Source organism: Cordyceps fumosorosea (genome assembly GCF_001636725.1).
Source record: "Cordyceps fumosorosea ARSEF 2679 chromosome Unknown scaffold_14, whole genome shotgun sequence".
NCBI lineage: Eukaryota > Fungi > Ascomycota > Sordariomycetes > Hypocreales > Cordycipitaceae > Cordyceps > Cordyceps fumosorosea.
The window spans coordinates 89,122-106,130 of NW_017387314.1; the positions used below are offsets into that span (position 1 = coordinate 89,122).

Below are 17,009 nucleotides of genomic sequence, written 5' to 3' on the forward strand. Positions count from 1 at the left end.
CATTTGCTACACTCTCAGTATTCAACATGGCAAAAGACACTCTTCTTGTTCGTGCCACCTCCTGCCGAGCACATTTGGGAAATATGGACTGACATGTTCTGATTGAAACTAGTTCACCGGCGCCACCGGCATGATCGGCTTCAGAACCTTGATCCGGCTGCTAGAGCAAGGCACCTTCCACGTCCGCGTTGCCGTGCGCTGGCAGTCGAGCTACGACAAGCTTCTGACCTACAAGCCAATCGCACCTTACATTTCGCAGATCGAAAGCGTCATCGTTCCCGACATCACAGTTCCGGGCGCCTACGATGAGGCCGTCAAGGGCGTCACTCACATCATCCACGTCGCATCTCCCATCCCCAGCGCCCAAACTGCCGACTTTGAGACCGATTTGATTCAGCCCGCAATCCAAGGCACTGTTGGCATCTTGCAGTCTGCGCACAAGGCCGGCGGCATCAAAAAGATCGTCATCACGGCGTCTGTGGCAGCCATCACATCAACGCCGCACATCTCATCCGGGGCCACCATCAATGGTACGTCCGCGCTGCTAGAATATGTCATGTATGATACTAATGTGATGTGGAATCTAGAGGAGACCAGGACCACTGAAACCAAGAGGCCCTTTCCCAACGTGTTTGCGGCCTATGGTGCTTCCAAGGCGCTGTCGTTCCAAGCCACGGATGACTTCATCTCCAAGCACAATCCGGCGTTTACCGTAGTCAGGATCCTTCCCAGCTTTGTCATTGGCCGTGACGATACCGTGACCGACGTCTCTCAGATTGCCAAGGGTACCAACGGCAACGTCATGGGCTCTCTCCTCGGCCACGCGCGAGAGGGGAAGCTGTCCGGCGGCTCTGTGCACATCGACGACGTTGCCAGGTTGCATGTTCTGGCTCTCGATCCCGCAATTTCAAAGCACGACACCTTTCTCGCCAGCAACCCTGTGTCCATCGACTGGTCTGACTCCTTCGAAATTGTCAAACGTAGATACCCGGACGCGTACGCCGCTGGTTTGTTCAAGTTTGAGTCGATTCCCAGACCAGAGTCGGGCCCTTCGCACATTGACAGCTCCAAGGCGACGAAGACATTCGGCATCCAGTTCAAAGACTACGAGGAGCAGGTCGTGTCTGTCGTCGATCACTACCTGGAGCTGGTCAAGGCAAAGCAGTAAAGCATACATTTTGGTGGTGAGTCAAGGCTGTTGCGGATACTCTTGAGTAGGTAGAATTATTATAGATCAATATTCCAACGCTGTTCATGATACATTAATGCAAATGCCATTCTTGGAACGATTCAGTACTTTGACCAGTTGGTAGCAAGATGCTCAATGTACTTTCACATTATCTTTCCATTAACCCGTAATATTCTCAAGATTCTGCAAGTGTAAAACACTGTAAATCGATCTGCAAACCATCTGACAAATCAGCCAATCTTCCTTCGCCAGCTTATTATTATTCTAGCAACCCAACAAAAAAATCGGCACAGGACAGCCCCCAGCACAACTTTCGATCCCACCAACGCCTTCTCCCGATGCCAGAGCCGCGTCCAGCCGCACAGTCAATCCGACAAACCACCCTAGAGCTCGCCGTTGGCCTTGAGGCTCTCGGCGCTGGCGACCAGCGCATCAGCCGCGCTGCGCGGACGCCATCCCAGCTCGTCGCGCGCCTTCTTGTTCGATACCGGGCGCACCTGGCCAATCTCCGGGAGCACGACGGCGATACCCTTGTCGAACAATGCGGCCACGCGCAGCAGGAACTTTGGTGCGGGCAGGCTCGGCACGCGGCGCGTGTCCGCCGCCGGCAGCCGGCTCTTCAGGTCCGCCGCCATTTGCTTAATCGTCACATACGGCTCATCCGACACGGCAATGTAGCGCTGGCCCGCCGCCCCCGGCGCCTCGAGCGCCAGCACGTGCAGGTCCGCCACGTCGCGCACGTCGACTATGCCAAAGCTCATATCCGGGATCGCCGGCATCGCGCCGGACAGCAGCCGCCGCGGAATCTCCAAGCTCGTGTTGTTGCCGACGCCCAGCGCCGGCCCGCACACCAGCGCCGGGTTCACCGTCGTCAGCTCCATGCCCGCGCCCTCGTCGGCGGCCCAGTCCCAGGCCGCGCGCTCCGCGATCGTCTTGCTCTTGGCGTAGGCACCGACAGACGAGTGCGGGTGTTGCAGCTCGGTCCAGTCGGCTTCCGTAAAGGCGGCGTCGCGCGGGGCGTGGCCGTAGGTGACGGGGGCTCGGCCGCGGGGAACGGCGAGGCGACGTGCAGCACGTAGTCGACACCGGTGCAGGCCGCGTCCCAGCCGGCCTCACCGAGGAGGTCGACCTCGACGAACTCGATGCCGGCGACGGTGGACTCGGCGACGCCGGCGCGCCGGATCGCGGAGCGCACCTCATCGCTGCGCTTCAGCGAGCGCACGGTGGTGCGCACTCGGTAGCCCTTCTCCAGGAGCTTGTGGATGACGTGCAGGGCGATGAAGCCAGAGCCGCCCGTCACGAGGGCCAATTTACCATCGGCCATGACTTGAGTTGAGTGAATGTCGAATATTGGCTGCTGTCGGGCTTCCTTTCGGTTCACGACGGAGCTGCGAAGACAAGGCAGATCGACGTCTTACGTTTTTCGAGGAAGAGAAGCTCAACGTGAGTGAATTTTTGTCTTTTGACGAGGGAGTAGCGGCAACTACCAAGCACTTATTGTTACACTTTGATGCCGCAGGAATGGCGCTGGCTTAGACAAAGTCCGCAGAAGAAAACTACATTTTATCCCGAGACATGATAGAGAGTCAAGGTGAGCCAGCTCTGAGGTTACCTGCTCGCGATACCCCAAACCCGTTCGGACTTTGCACTTTTACAAGCCGTGGTGGATGGTATGATTTCGGTTATTAGAACACCGGAGAGATGGCAAGACTCCCGAATGTCGTCGATTGGACTAACAATAGGAAATAACTAGCCGACTCCGGGGTGGTTGGCGGCGGACTTTTGGCGGACCTCGGCAGGTTTGTCTACCGCGGCGCGTCCAAGAAGGGGCAGCTACAATCAGTACCAATTAGAATTGTATAGCTATCATTGATTTCAATTGCATTCGACACTGAGTCAAAATCCAAGCCCGATACCACCACCATCTCGGATTCAGCTTTCAGCTTTTACCTCAAGTTTACGTATGCATAACAAGTTTGACATTCCAGGACAGAGTCCTTTGCTTTACGTACATGTTTCAGCCTGTTGCTTCCTCGATTGCCCTACCTACCGAAACTGGTTGGGATGTGAGAAGCTATTTACTGGGATATTCCCTCACCAGTCTCTTGATTTCGCAGCAAGTTACCACGGCACAAACAGGGCTAGGCATATTCACAACTTGTGGTCAGATTCGTAATTAACCAAAAATAGTAAAATGACTAAAAAGTAATAGTAAGCCGAGGGGAGTCTTGCATTACAAAAAGACGTGCGCCCTCGGCAGAGATGGATAATATGCTCTCTTTCCAATGCCAACAAAACGCCTTCAATTCGCTTCTTCGCGACGAAACTTGCCACGCCTTTCGAGTGAAAATTCTCAAGACAAGATATGAGAAAAATGTATCGTAATAGTTGAGATGAAGCGCCCAAAGCAAAAACAGAATAGGAAAAAGAAGGAAAGAAAAGAGAAGAGGGAAAAATTGTGAGAGAGTGTCGTCCATGTTGGACCCTGCCTGTCTTAAACTCCCCGTGCTGCACTCTGACTCTTCCACTTCGAAACCAGCTCAATCGATCCCTCTCGTTAAATGTGTGGGGTTTTTGCTTATAATGACATGATTAAGAAGATGGAAATGAGTGTTGTTTGAAAAACAGAACAGCAACCCCCCAAGGGGGACTCTTGTCGTGCTCTTGTTGATCAGGTCTGAACGGACTTTGCCCCTCTGCCGAGAGATGGATTTATAACACCGGGGTCAGCTGTGCCCCCCTCATTCAATTCGTTTCATTCGTATAAAAGAGACAAAGAAAAGTTGTCTCAAGCCTTGACCCAAGCCTAGACCTTGATATTTCGTCGACGGTTGAGGAACGGACTGGGCATGTCGTCCCTTTCCGGATCCCAGACGGCGACGACATCCTCGTACTCGCGACGCTCGGCGGCCATGCGTTCACGGAAAGCAGCAGCCCTCTTGGGGCTCACGTTCTCGGAACCAGGCGCGCTTCCCGCCGCGCTGAGCGGCCGACCGCCGGCCCGCGCCTGCTGCAGCTCGACGAGGCTCCGGCCGCGCAGGTTGTTCTTGGCCGCCATCTTTCCCAGCGACTCGCCTCCGCTGCTGCTGTTGCTGGAGGTCACGGCAGAGGCGTCCTTCTTCACCGACCGGGCACGTGAGAGTGCTTCGCGCGCCGATGATGCCGGTCCGGCTGCCGGTGCGTCGCTCGAGTTGGCGACGGGGATCTTTGTTGGACTTCGGCTAGGCGAACGGGGAATAAGATCTGGCTGGGAGGCTGCAGCCTTAATGTTAGAGCCTGCTGGTTTCGCGCGTTGGACGGGGCACGACTTTTGGGAAGAGAGAATAGGCCGTGTCTTGAACGGGTTCTTGGACGACTTGATGTGCCTCGTGGGCGAGGGGCAGATGTCCTCGTCATCCGAGTCGACCAGGATAGGTTCGCGGTGAAGTTCCCATCGTGCATCTACACTTCCGGCAGCAGTGGCTGCAGCCGCTGCGGCAAAGATGTTGCCTGGCTTGGCGACCGGGGGCTTGGTGGCACCGTTGCGACGAGGCGACAGTGATAATGAGGCAATGGCAATCGGGCTTGGCGATGCCATCTCAATATCCATCGGTGTACCCGGCGGCCCAGCAAACATGGTCTGGGCCCGGGCAAACGGCGTTCGGGCCGGCTTCTTCGCTTCCTTGGATGTGTCGGGGCTATCCATCGAGTATTCGCTAATGTCCGTCGTTGAAGGATACTCGTCTCCGCTCGGTCCAATCGATGAATGGGGGTAGTCTGATTTGTTGACAGACGAGGCATAGTCGTCAATGTGCTTCTCTTCCTCCTTCTCAGCAAAGGTCACGGCCTTCTTCGCCAGTTCGGCGTCGACCCGGGCCTTGACCTCGCCTTCAAACTTCTTTTGCAGATTCTCCAGCTCGGCATTGACAAGGCGGTCAATCTCCAGTCGTGCCTTGACCTCCCACTCGAGGCGAAGCGAAGCGTCCGCGTCCTCTCGGATCTTCTGCTTTTCTCTTTCAAAGGCAACCAGTCGATCGTTCAACTCCCGTTCTTTCTGGCGAAGTATCTCCTCTCTGGATTTGAAAGACTTGTTCAAGTCGACTACCTCTTTTTCCTTTCTCATCAGTCGTACTACAGGCAGGTTCAATAGTTGAACTGTGTCCGGTCGCCGGTCAGGGTTCACCTTGAGGCAGTCTCGGATAACCTGGTTCAGCTCCGGGGAGTATATGTCAGGTAAAGGTGCCACTTTGCCTTCCTTGATCTTCTGGACCAACTGATAGTGTGTCTTTGCGTTGAAGGGGGGCTCCTTGGCACAGAGTTCGAAGATTATGCAGCCTAGCGCCCAGATATCCGATTTGAGTGTGTATTTCTCGGCCGCGCAGATTTCGGGAGACATGTAAAATGGGGTTCCAACATAGGTGGATGCGAAATCTTGAGACTTGATCATCTTTGACAGACCAAAGTCGCCAAGCTTGACTGAGTTGTCTTCGCCTAGGAAGACTAATTTTCGCCGTTAGCTGCAGTCTTCCTCGTAATACCTCCCAATCTTACCGTTTTCGGGCTTGAGATCCCGGTGAAGGATTGTCATTGCTCCAGCAGGAGTCTTTGGCGCGGACGCTACGCCCTGAGTGAGACCGAGAATATTCGTGCCGACTTCCGGGGGGTCGATGCCATAGTGACAGCGGTACAATGCAAGAACCAGCTGGCTAAAGATGCTCCATACGAAGCTCTCCTGGGCTCGCTGCCCTCTTAGTTGCAGGTCCTTGATGACCCGACCGAGGTCCCCGTTGCCACAGTACTCCATGTAAAGGTGCAGATCCTGGCTGGCCTTGAGATGCTCTCGGTGGTAGTAAGCGACGATGTTGTCGTGTCGGAGGTGGGAGAGGATTTGGAATTCGGCATGCAGCTGTTCTCGCTCTTTTTGGGACATTCGAAGGTACGAGATTTCTTTGCGGCACATGATGAAGCCGTCCGTCTTACGACGAACCTTGCGGATCACGCCAAATGAGCCATGGCCTACGAGGCAGGGTGTAAGTCAGTTGAGGGCGTAGTGGCATAAGCAAGAGCCTGAGTGCTTCGGGCAACGAATCGCAAACGTACCAATCTTCTCCAGAGTCTCGTACTTGTCCTCAGATGACATGGCGAATAATTCACGGCTGTGCCGACTAAATCGAAAGGCCCATGTAAGACGTCCCCTTGTCAATGCCCTCGTGGCCAGTAGATGCTAGTTGAGAAGGAGCGGAGGTGTTGCTGTTGCGGTTAGTATCTGTGAAGAGGGTTGTGAAGGAAGGAAAATAAGGTCTGAAAATAGGTGCCTTGTGCCATAAGAGTAGCAAAGTCGAGGCTCTCGTGCACCAGGTCCTGTAGCATCCCGGCTCGACCCACTGGTTAGAGACAGAGACCAGGGTGACGGCCATAGTAAACAGTCCTTCACGGTGCCATAGCAACCGCCGTTGCAGTGCGACCTAGCCACAGTGTAGTGCCTCATTAGGTAAGGCGGGTGCTTATCGATAGTGCGACTGTGGCTGCCACGCTACATGGCTCGTGCGCCAGTGGCGTAGGCGATAACTTACCTCACACCAGCAGGAGAAAGCTTTCCATTAGTAAACATCATAGACACCTCCATTGCATTGCCTCAACGGCTATTCTTTTTAACTTTATACTCTCCTTTCCTATTTGCGACTTTTTGGGTATTTTTTACTCCTGCGCCGTCAGTCCCGCGTAATTGAATGGGTGGATACGTCTAGGCGGCATTTCCTGGGTCGGCGGGCTCTAGCGGACAAAACTCCGACGTTCAAAATGGTAATGACAAAGTATGGCCTGGAGGGCAAGCTTCACGAGGAGCATCGATTGATCAAGGACGGCATATTGAGAGACGATAATCCTCTTGATCAGAGCAATGAGTTCAATGAATTTCTCATCGCCTGCCGTCATGGCGACCTCCGGAAATGCCAAGAGCTTATCAACATGGGTGTCAATATCAACGGCAAAGATAAGTTTGATTATACGCCCTTAATTATTGTGAGTTCCTACCTATCCCAGCACCTACAAGACTGACAAACTAATTTTGAAATAGGCCAGTCTCTGCGGCCATTATGAACTAGTCCAATTGCTACTAGAAGCTGGTATGTCTTCATTTGCCTGCCTACTTGCAAGTCTCACTGGCTTACCTTTGAGTAGGAGCCCTCGCAGAAAGAAACACATTCCAAGGAGAAAGATGTATATACAATGCCTTGAATGACCGGATACGGAACCTTCTGCTTCGATATGACTTTTCCAAATCGTCTGATCCTTTCGTCTACTGGTCGTCGCACATCACGGCCCTTATGGATCTGGAAACACCAAACACATCCGATATTACGCTCACCTCTGACAATCGTTCTTTTGAGTTGCACAAGTTTCTCCTTTCTGCCCGATCACCGTATTTTCGCAAAAAGTTGGAGGCCCAGCCGGAAACGGAGACTTGGAAACTCGCGACCGCGATCCCGGACGAGTCATTTCAAGTTGTCCTTCAGTACATTTACCTGGGCGACGTGCCCAAGGATCTTTCGTCTTCCAGGAACAATGTGTCGGACGAGGCCATCCTCACGGGCGTCGACAAGATTAGCAAGCAACTGGAAATTGACCACCTGTGGGAGGCTATCCTCGAGGGAAATGACCGCCGCCTTGCGCGGCAGCGCTACCAGGACGAAGTCGGGCGGGCCTTGAAACAGGTCAGCGACTTCTTCCAGGCCAGCATCATCGGCCACAAGATGGTCGTCGACACTGACCGAGTCGACGAGATCACCTGGAAGCACGGAAACTCCATCTTCGCCGACATCTTACTCCGTGCTGACCAGCCCGAGCACGAGGATAACGAAAACGACGCCGGCTCACCAACTTCGGCCACATCACCTCACGCCCCAGGCACGCCCAGCATCCCCATTGGCCCCGACCTCGCCGCGGCGCCGGAGCGTCGGAGCCGCAAGTCTGTGCTGTATCCCGTGCATAAGGCCATGCTAATCCGCAGCGACTACTTCCAGCGCATGTTCTCGGGCGACTTTGTCGAGGCGCGGCGCGGCGACAGGCTGCGCGTCGTGACGATCGACTGCAGCCCCGCGGTGCTCGAGCTCGTGCTCGCCTTCCTGTACACGGAGACAGTCGCCTGCCCGCTCGAGCACGCGCTCGAGCTGCTGTACGCCGCCGACATGCTCTTCCTCGACGCCCTCAAGGCCAAGGCGGCCGTGGCCATCAGCACCCTCGGCAGCGGCCGCAGCAACGCACTCGTCGACCGCACCCACGGCAGCGCGGGCAGCGACGAGAAGACGCCAGCAGCCAAGGATCAACCGCGCAGCAACGGATCGTCGCCCGATGACGTCGACGAGCCCATCAACATCTACGACGTCATCCACGCCGCGTGGGACCTGCGCGTGCAGCGCCTCGAGGAGTTCGCCGCGCGCTACCTCGCCCACCGTCTCGAGGACTACATCGACGACCCCGAGTTCCAGGAGCTCATCCGCGAGAGCGCCCACCGCATCCGCGCGCGCGAGGAGACGGACACGATCGAGCTGCTCGACGACATCCGCTACTACCTTTCGGAGCGCTTCCGCCTGCGCTTCGAGGACGCCAACCTCGACATCCTGGAAGAGGAGGAGGAGGTCGGTGAGGTTGCAGCTGCCACCGCTGCCGCAGCAGCCGTCCTTGACGACGTAGACGGCCCGCCGGCGGGCGACGACGCGGCGGCGGCGACGAATGGCGTGCACACACTAGAGGGCGAGGCCACCGAGGACGAGTTTGCGTCAGACGCCATCAACTACCAGGTCCTGCTGGGCAAGATTGACAGCATGTTGGAACGTCTGGAGCTGGATGCCTAAACGACGAATAGAAGAAAACGAATATACTAGAGGCTACATACTACATTACTACGCATTCATCGTTATTCATACTGCATTTTAACTAGAGATGGGACCTGAAGGTTAGATTGGGCATGGTGGACATTGAAAATATGCCGGCGTTCAACGCGGTCATAAATATACTTGCCTATATATATTTATCGTGTCTCATTCCCTTGGCACGAAACCCCGTCGTCGCATCTCGAACCAAACGGAGTCAAAGGGGGGTGCCCCGTGGCATTAGAGTTTTTGGAAAAGAGGATGGTATAAGCATTTTATATATGTCTTGCGCTGTGTTATTACTACAAATGGGTTCTTTTCGCTCAGCCCTCTCTCCGCTCAGTAGTCCACCGTCTTGAGGTTTCGGCGCAGCATCTCCGGCAGCTCGTCGACGGTCACGATGCCGTGCTGGACGCAGTCGCCCCAGAAGAAGAAGGCGCGACTCTGCGTGTAGCTCAGGTAGTCGAACTCGTCGACGCCCATCTCCGCCTCGGCCCTCTCGGCGACCTCGGGCGAGACGGGGCGGTTGGCCTCGTCGAGGCCGGGAATCTTGGCCTGGACGACGCCCCAAGCGGCCCACATGGCGCTGTTGGCGGTGCGCCAGAGGCGCGTCGACTCCATGAGCTCGCGGACCTGGGCGTCGCTCTGCTCCTCGCGGGCACGCTCGGCGGCGGTCCAGCCGCCAGCGGGGGCGCGCGCGTCGAGCATGAACTCGACGATGGAGCTGCTCGACGCCGTGGGCAGCAGCGCGGGCGTGCCGACAGCCTCACCGGTCCCGGCGTTGGCCGCCGTGTTGGCCGCCGTGACGTCCTGGGGCAGGATGCGCGGGGTGCCGAGGGCGGGAAACTGCGGGCGGTGGTCGACGTAGGCCTTGATAAAGCGGTGCTGCTCCTCGGGCGTCGGGTAGCGCTCCACGTTGCAAGCGTAGGAGGTGACGGGGTCGTGGTAGTTGTAGGTCCATTCGGTGAAGTGGTTGGCAAACTCGAGGCCGGGTGTGTTGGCGGCGGCGTACTCAAAGTCGATGACGATGAGCTGTTTGTGCTTGTTAGCGGCCTGGAGGAGGGGCGACTTTTCGTCGTCGGGGCGGATGCGCAGGATGTTGCCATATTGCGTCTGAGACGTTGTTAGTCAAGTTGGATGCGTAGGGGAGAAGGGTGGTGCGGGTGGTTTGGAACTCACGTCGGCATGGGCAAAGACTAGGCTTTCGCGAATCGCTTTCGGGCTCTTGTAGAAGCTGTCGAGGTAAGCTCTAAACTTGACCACAGCGGCCAGGAACTGCGGCCACGGCGCTCCACAGACATGGCCGTTGGCCTTCCAGGCATGCACCACCGAGGAGGCACGCGGACCCTCTGGAACGTTATGTAGGTCCTTATCGAGGAACTGCACGATGCGGCCGACATTATCAAGCCACTGGTCCCAGTTCTTCCAGATGCCAGGACCGGCATCACGCTCCGACGGCAGTAGGTCGATGCCGTCGTGCAGCTCGCGCATTCGCTTGGCAATCTGCTTCATGGTGTCGGGCTCGCGCAGGTCGCTGGGTCGCAGCGTGATGGCGTTGAAGAACTGCTCGAAGCGGCCGTTCTTGAAGGTGCCGAGCAGTCGGGGGCCAATCTTCTTGCGGGCTAGTCGTTGGAGGACCTTGAGCTCATTGTCGCGGTCAATCAGGTGCTCGACCTGCGGGCCATAGATTCGGAGGAGGATCTTGGGCGGCATCTTCTTGCCCTCAATCTCGGGGATGTCGGCGGGAGGCGTCACGACGTAGACGGCGTTGGTGAGGGCGCCGCTAAGCCGCTCGACCCAGATCCGGTGGCCGTCGCCGAGGGGCACGCGGCGCCAGCCTTTCAGTCTCAGGGTATGTGCGATGCGAATGATTTCATTCTTAAACACCAGCCAGACCTCCTTCTCCTTGGCGACGCGGGTGGCCGCGGCCTCGGGTTCCTCATTGCTCAGGGCGGTGCCAGAATAGACGAGCGTCTTAGAGTTGTCAAGCCAGGCATCGCAGCTGGGGACGACGACGTCACCCTCGGTGTACTCGGTATCCGAGGAGGCGGCGCGCAACGAGCCGCGGCGCTTGAGTTTGTTGTGCCGGGGAGGTCGGGGGCTAAAGTGCGGGACGGCCGTGAGGCCCATGGAGGACATGGAATCCTCGACGATACGCTGGAGGCGGTCGAGTGAGACATCGCTGCTCTGGGAGTCGACCGAGTCGGACCGCTCGCGGTTGGCTGGAGCAGCACCGGTATCGTCGTCGCGACCCTTGCGGCTGGCGGCGTCTTCGGGCGGGGAGGTGGAGGAGCGGCGCGGCGCGTGGTGGTGGTGCAGGTGGGTGCGCTTCTTGCGACGCGAGGCCTTGCGGCGCTCGTGGTCGAGCCAATCGCTTACCTGCGCAAGCAGCTTCTCGCTATAGTATTGGCGGTTGTTGTCCTGGCGGGCGGCGCGCGACGTTGCTAGGGAGGGGTCGTCCTGGGGTCGCAAGGCTGGCGATTGCTCGCTGATGGAGGAGCGTGAGGAGGAGACGGGCTTGCCGCTCATGCGCTTGCTGGAGCTGCCTACGCGGAAGAGCTTGGAGGCCTGGCCGGATTCAGCGTCGTCGACAAAGTATTCCTCGACAGGTTCGGCGATCTGGACAGCTGTTGGAGGGGAGCTGGTGGTCAGCAAGGCCAACACGCTTTGTAGAGGCGCCAGCACAAACACACACCTTTCAAGGAGCCGCTGACGGGAGGCGTCCTATCGCCTTCATCGTCGGCCTTGAGAGCAGAACGGAGGGGCGCGGGACCGTAGGCGGGAAACTGCTCGGACGACATGGTTGGGGTTGGGAGAAACAAGCAAGGGCGTCACGAGCCAAGCAGTGACGGCGCCAAGGCGGCACAGAAAAGAGGTATGGGTGGTGGGCAGCAGCTACAGCTACTGCACAGCTCAGTAAGTAAGATAGGAAAGAGGGCTGGCTCTAGACAAGCAGGTCAGCATGTTTTGCTCGCACAAGCTTGGCGAGGCAAGAAGCAAGTTTGACTGAAGAGGACGTCACGCGACAGGAACCCGAATGTGTGGGCGAGCGGGCGTTGGTCAAGTATCAGTTCGGGGGGCTGGCCAGGGTACGGCGTGGGCTGTCGTGGGCTGTCGTGGGCTTGTCGTGGGCTTGTCGCGGGACGGGTCTAGGCTTGGTGGGGGAGATTGCATGGTGGTTCGCTAGCTCACGACAGTTGGAGGACAGAATTGGACGAGCAGGTTGCCCCACGACTAGAACAAACGTTGGCAGCTGATTTGGTAGAAAAGTCAAACTACGTCAGTCAGCACGAGGGCGGAGGATTTACTAGTCAAGGATCCAATAATTCAGGGCTTGCTTTGCGCCTCCTGTCGGCTCTACCAAGGTACAGACGGTGAGTGTGCAGCTCTCGTCCATGACATGACATCGCCTCAACAGCCACGCCTCTACCTTGAACTCATTGCCTCATCTACCTGCCCAGCCCGTCAATGTTTGCCGTGATTTCTCCAATGCCTCTTCTCTCAACTCGCATGCATATTGCATCGAAATAGTCTCCCTTGATAAGGACCTAGTCACCAGGTCATCCAGGTTGTGCTATGTGCTGACAAGGGCAGCCACCAACAAGCGCCACCTTTTGCCCGGATCACGGGCCATCCACAGCCGCCACAGCGCTGTAACCCGGTGGTAAACAACCAGAAGTCCAGTAACAACGTGTGACTGGCCACTAATAAACCTCTAGAAGCCGTCGTCTCAGCCTGGTCTCGTCTGGTGTTTGGCCGCCACGGCGTTGAGGATGTAGTACGCTGCGCCTCATATTTCCCTTTTCTTGCCTCAGCACCTGTGTCTACAGCCAACATCCTCCCTTCTGTCCTCAAAACTTTCCCACAACGTCTTTTTTGTCAAGGGTCTTTTTCCCATGTCATCCTCAGCAGCTGTCTCGCGTGCCACCACAGAGGCAGCTAGTCTGCATCAAGCCACCGACAGTCCGTGCTTGGTTACCCTAATGTCGTCTATCCCGATAGTCCAGGGTTGAAAAAACTACCATGGGGGTTTCAATAATCTTGATAGAATAGGTACACAGGTTTTCTTTACAGCAATGTCGGCATTTTTTGTGGGAGAGTAGAATCTTTCAACATGGATTTCACTTTCTGCAACGGGATATCCGAAGCTCACCACATACGAATATACATATGCACACGCACAAATCATGACTATCAACAAGTACACACAGGTCGCAATTCCACCGCAGATCTTGTGTGGCTAAGCCACAGTGATTGAATTTACGTTTCTCAGTAAAAAGAAAATTATGAACCTCGGGAAAAGGGACGAAAAAAAAGTAAACGATGAATAGCAACACCTGGTCTCGATCCAGGGACCTACGGGTTATGAGCCCGTCGCTCTTCCACTGAGCTATGTTGCTTATTGCTTTTCGCTTGGTGGGATGCGGCACAATGTGAGCTATAAACCCTACGCCCGCAACCACAATGACTCACACTCCTTCCAAACTCTGCCCAAGATGAGTACACCTCACATGCATACATGATTTTAACCCCCTTACCATGCATATATATTCTAGAGAACGACGTGACCCCCTCCCCTTCACCTAAGCAGAAAGCAGCCACTCCCTCGAGACGTCCGCGCCTTCGTTCCGCAGCGCCCACACCACCGCGTCCACCACGTCGTCGACAACCACCGTGGGCTTGTACCGCGGCTCCGGCTCCGTCTCAGTCGGCTGGAAAACCCCGGTGCGCACCAGTATCGACTCCCAGCTTGCGCCGTCCCTCGGCGCGAACTCGTTGGCCCCGCGGATGTCGCTCTCCGGGTTGTCCCCGACCATGTACACCCGCCGTAGCGGCTTCCTCCCGCCGTCGCCGCGCAGCAGCCGCTCGTGCGCATACTCGTACGTGTGCCGCGACGGCTTGCCCAGCGCGCGGTACCTTAGCGGCGCGGCGCCGCCCGTCACGCCCGCCCACACGCCCTTGAGCGCCTCCAGGAACGCGCCGGTGCCGAAGCGGTTCACCGGGTGCTCCGTCCGCCACACCAGGTCCAGGTTGGAGATCCACAGCGCCGGCTGCCCGTCCTGCTGCCACCCGGCGTCCGCGAGCGACGCGTCGCCGTTGTGCGAGGACAGCGTGCCCAGGTAGCCCCGGTGCGAGACGAGCAGGTCGTGGATCACCTGGATGTCGAGCGCCCAGTCGCGTGGGTCGTTCCACACCAGGATCTGGTCGACCTTGAGCGCGTCGGGCGGGATGGACCGACTGTACGGGTCCGTGATGGCGGCGGCGCTCTTGCCGTCGGGTAGCGGTGACGTCTCCTTGTGGAGGCTGTCGCGGAGGTGAGCGAAAGGGTAGATGTGCGGGTTTGCCGCGATCAGGTCCGCTGGCGTCACCGCTCGCTGAAACCCGTATCTAAACACACACAAGTCAGCGCGTTGTCATTGTTGCGTAGAGGTGTAGACTAGTGCTTGCGAGTACTTACTGTCTGGCAAGCTGCCTTGCCGTTTCGGGTTGTGATGCCGTGATCAGCACAGTTCCGTTCTTCTTAATGTCGTCATCCCAGCCTCGCATTGGCGTATGCGACAGGATGACTCTATCCTTAAGCACGTATTCAGGGTTCTCAATGCCTAGCCGCTTCGCTAATGAAGCCGCCTTGGCATTCTCATGGGCGCCACCGCCGTTCGTCAAGAACACGTAGCGTAGCCCTTGCTGTCTGATTTTCTGCAGCATCTCTCTCGCACCAGGGATGCCTTCTTGTCCCTTGTACAGGACACCATCAATACTATCGGTGCACTGTCAGTCATGGTGCCAAGCATGTAGTAGAGCTTGGCAGGTATACGTACTCGAATGCAAACGCAATATCCGCAAAGGCAGGGTTAATCGCTGGCTCGGCCCCATTCGTAACCGCCGCGATAGACTCATCTTTGCCCAAGGGCTTCCTCTCACGGAAAGTTTGCGGCGTGATGCTAAAGGCCCGATAGTGTACCGTCTTTGGAACGACGTTGGCGGCTTCCGCGGGGGCGCTGCATCGGAGGACGCCGGCCTTGAGCAGTGACTGGCAGCGCGGCCCTAGACGCGTCCCAAGCACCCTGCCGTGAACCATCTTTGCCAAACCTTCCCTTGGGCTTCTAGTTGTTCCAGAACCCTTCCTCTGTCTCGCCAATGTCAAAATGTGCGCTTAAGGGTTGTGAGTTGGGAATTGGTGAGACCAGATTGGTAGCTTGAGAGGGCGCTGTCCAGGTGAGGTGGCCTCCGACTCCACCAACCGGGAACTACGGCCGGGGCTCGTGCCGCGATACAGGGATGAAACAATGCGATTGGCTTTTTTGGACATGCATAGACAGTATTTTCACAACCCCTATCACGCTCTAGTACTTCACATTATTATGGTCAGAATGTGACTTTAATCGTCTCTTTTCAGTGCCGCCAGTCTTGCGACGCTCAGGGTCGCGCAAAGCCGACATGGTATTTAAATTCGTGGAGTTGACTGTTATACACTTTGCCTCTTGTACAAGTGCGAGGAAAAACTACAGTAGTATACAATTCTTTCAAGCAAGCGGCCCCCCCTGCCGTCTTCCCTCTCTACCTCTTAGCCCAGTCCTTCATGTGGTCCAGGATCAGCTTGGCACCCTCGTCGGGCGAGTGCTGGCGGCCGAGCGCCTCGACAAAGTCGCCGTCGGGGTCCATGAGGTAAAAGTATATGCTGTGGTCGACGAGGTAGTCCTGGCCGGGCTTGACGTTTTGCGGCGTGCTAAAGTAGACGCGGTACTTTTTGCACGTGTCCTTGATCTGCTCGTACGTGCCCGTCAGGCCGATGAAGTCGGGGTGGAACTCGGCGAGGTAGCCCTTGAGGGCCGCGGGGTCGTCGCGCTCGGGGTCGCAGGTGATGAAGATGGGCAGCAGGCTGCCGGGCGGCGCGCGCTCCTTGACAATGTCGAGCATGCGAGCCATCTTGTCGAGCTCTTCGGGGCAGATGTCGGGGCAGCGAGTGAAGCCAAAGTAGACCTAAAAGTAGAGAGCGGTGCATGTCAGTTTTTGCAGTTTCTTTGGTGATTACTGACCGTCATGCTGGGTACTTGTCGCTTACCAATGCGTATTTGCCCTTCATCATCTCGCTGGTAAAGGGCTTGCCGTCGTGGTCGGTCAGCTCAAAAGAACCGCCGACCAGCGGCTTGCCGACACCCTTGTTGGCCTCGGCGATTCTCAGGCGCTGCATGCGCTCCTTTTCGTGTTCAAAGTACCAGACTAGGACGCCGCAGGTCGCGACGAACAGCAGTCCGGCCTTCCAGGAAAACGGCTATGAATGTCGTAACAACTTCGGTCAGTCTTGTCCGTCACGTCGGAGCTGCACAGTATTCTTTCAGAGCGATTCGTTCATACCCCAGTGCTATGCCGGCTCTTAGCCTGCTCGACGGTGCTGTACTTTGTGCGCTTCTGCGTCATGGGAAGTCGTGCGCGGACGCTGTGGTTGATGGCGGCGGCGCCGGACCGGGCGAGCTTGGTCTGCAGCGCCGCGTTAGAGAAGCAGCGCTGGCACTGCTGCGCGGAGCTTCGGACGAGCGCGCTGCGCATCGCGGCGATGGATATTCTGGAATGCGCCATTGTCGTTTTCGGTGTCGATTTTACCCAAGGCAATTATGGCGGACGGAGGATCAAGGGAAGCTCTGTCTCGCTGGTGGTGAAGCTAACAGTAAATTTGCTTAGTGATGTGCCCAGCAGGTTCCCGAACATCTTCCGGGAGCTTGTTCCTCACTGTGGCGCCACTTTGGAGCCGCTGCAACCACCCACCAGCCTCACACAGTTTGGCGCGCGACAGTGGCGCGGGCGCTGTGGCGCGTGTGCTGTGGCATCCTTTGAGTGAGTCCTTCCTTCATCCATCCAACTCACAAAAATCTCGTGAGAATTAGGCCGAAAACAATCTTTCATGAGCATCTTATAAAGCATGCTGCATATCGTTGGTTTTTCTGATTTCTAAAAAAAAGCCCCGCCGGCCG

The 17,009-nt window shown here is 56.8% G+C and overlaps 7 protein-coding genes across 7 annotated transcripts; 2 read left to right on the forward strand and 5 right to left on the reverse strand.

The window, feature by feature from the left end:
- Positions 1-26: 26 nt before the first annotated feature.
- On the forward strand, positions 27-1,168 carry ISF_05684 (NAD(P)-binding domain protein; the record flags this gene model as incomplete). The annotated part of the gene is made up of 3 exons (XM_018849289.1): positions 27-47; positions 113-530; positions 588-1,168. 3 exons carry the CDS (start codon positions 27-29, stop codon positions 1,166-1,168), a joined length of 1,020 nt encoding a protein of 339 aa, XP_018703316.1.
- Positions 1,169-1,572: 404 nt separating this feature from the next.
- ISF_05685 (dihydroflavonol-4-reductase) lies at positions 1,573-2,513 on the reverse strand (the record flags this gene model as incomplete). The annotated part of the gene is made up of 2 exons (XM_018849290.1): positions 1,573-2,228; positions 2,276-2,513. The coding sequence occupies 2 exons, from the start codon at positions 2,511-2,513 to the stop codon at positions 1,573-1,575; spliced, it is 894 nt and encodes a 297-aa protein (XP_018703317.1).
- Positions 2,514-3,995: 1,482 nt separating this feature from the next.
- ISF_05686 (G2-specific protein kinase nimA) lies at positions 3,996-6,308 on the reverse strand (the record flags this gene model as incomplete). The annotated part of the gene is made up of 3 exons (XM_018849291.1): positions 3,996-5,668; positions 5,720-6,184; positions 6,269-6,308. 3 exons carry the CDS (start codon positions 6,306-6,308, stop codon positions 3,996-3,998), a joined length of 2,178 nt encoding a protein of 725 aa, XP_018703318.1.
- A 659-nt stretch (positions 6,309-6,967) lies between these two features.
- On the forward strand, positions 6,968-9,021 carry ISF_05687 (ankyrin repeat and BTB/POZ domain-containing protein 1; the record flags this gene model as incomplete). Its single annotated transcript, XM_018849292.1, has 3 exons — positions 6,968-7,189; positions 7,245-7,293; positions 7,349-9,021. 3 exons carry the CDS (start codon positions 6,968-6,970, stop codon positions 9,019-9,021), a joined length of 1,944 nt encoding a protein of 647 aa, XP_018703319.1.
- Positions 9,022-9,378: 357 nt separating this feature from the next.
- On the reverse strand, positions 9,379-11,840 carry ISF_05688 (choline kinase; the record flags this gene model as incomplete). Its single annotated transcript, XM_018849293.1, has 3 exons — positions 9,379-10,152; positions 10,219-11,666; positions 11,735-11,840. 3 exons carry the CDS (start codon positions 11,838-11,840, stop codon positions 9,379-9,381), a joined length of 2,328 nt encoding a protein of 775 aa, XP_018703320.1.
- A 1,782-nt stretch (positions 11,841-13,622) lies between these two features.
- On the reverse strand, positions 13,623-15,118 carry ISF_05689 (HAD-superfamily hydrolase, subfamily IIA, CECR5; the record flags this gene model as incomplete). Its single annotated transcript, XM_018849294.1, has 3 exons — positions 13,623-14,427; positions 14,498-14,797; positions 14,859-15,118. 3 exons carry the CDS (start codon positions 15,116-15,118, stop codon positions 13,623-13,625), a joined length of 1,365 nt encoding a protein of 454 aa, XP_018703321.1.
- A 479-nt stretch (positions 15,119-15,597) lies between these two features.
- ISF_05690 (protein sco1) lies at positions 15,598-16,617 on the reverse strand (the record flags this gene model as incomplete). The annotated part of the gene is made up of 3 exons (XM_018849295.1): positions 15,598-16,020; positions 16,103-16,312; positions 16,396-16,617. 3 exons carry the CDS (start codon positions 16,615-16,617, stop codon positions 15,598-15,600), a joined length of 855 nt encoding a protein of 284 aa, XP_018703322.1.
- Positions 16,618-17,009: the final 392 nt, after the last annotated feature.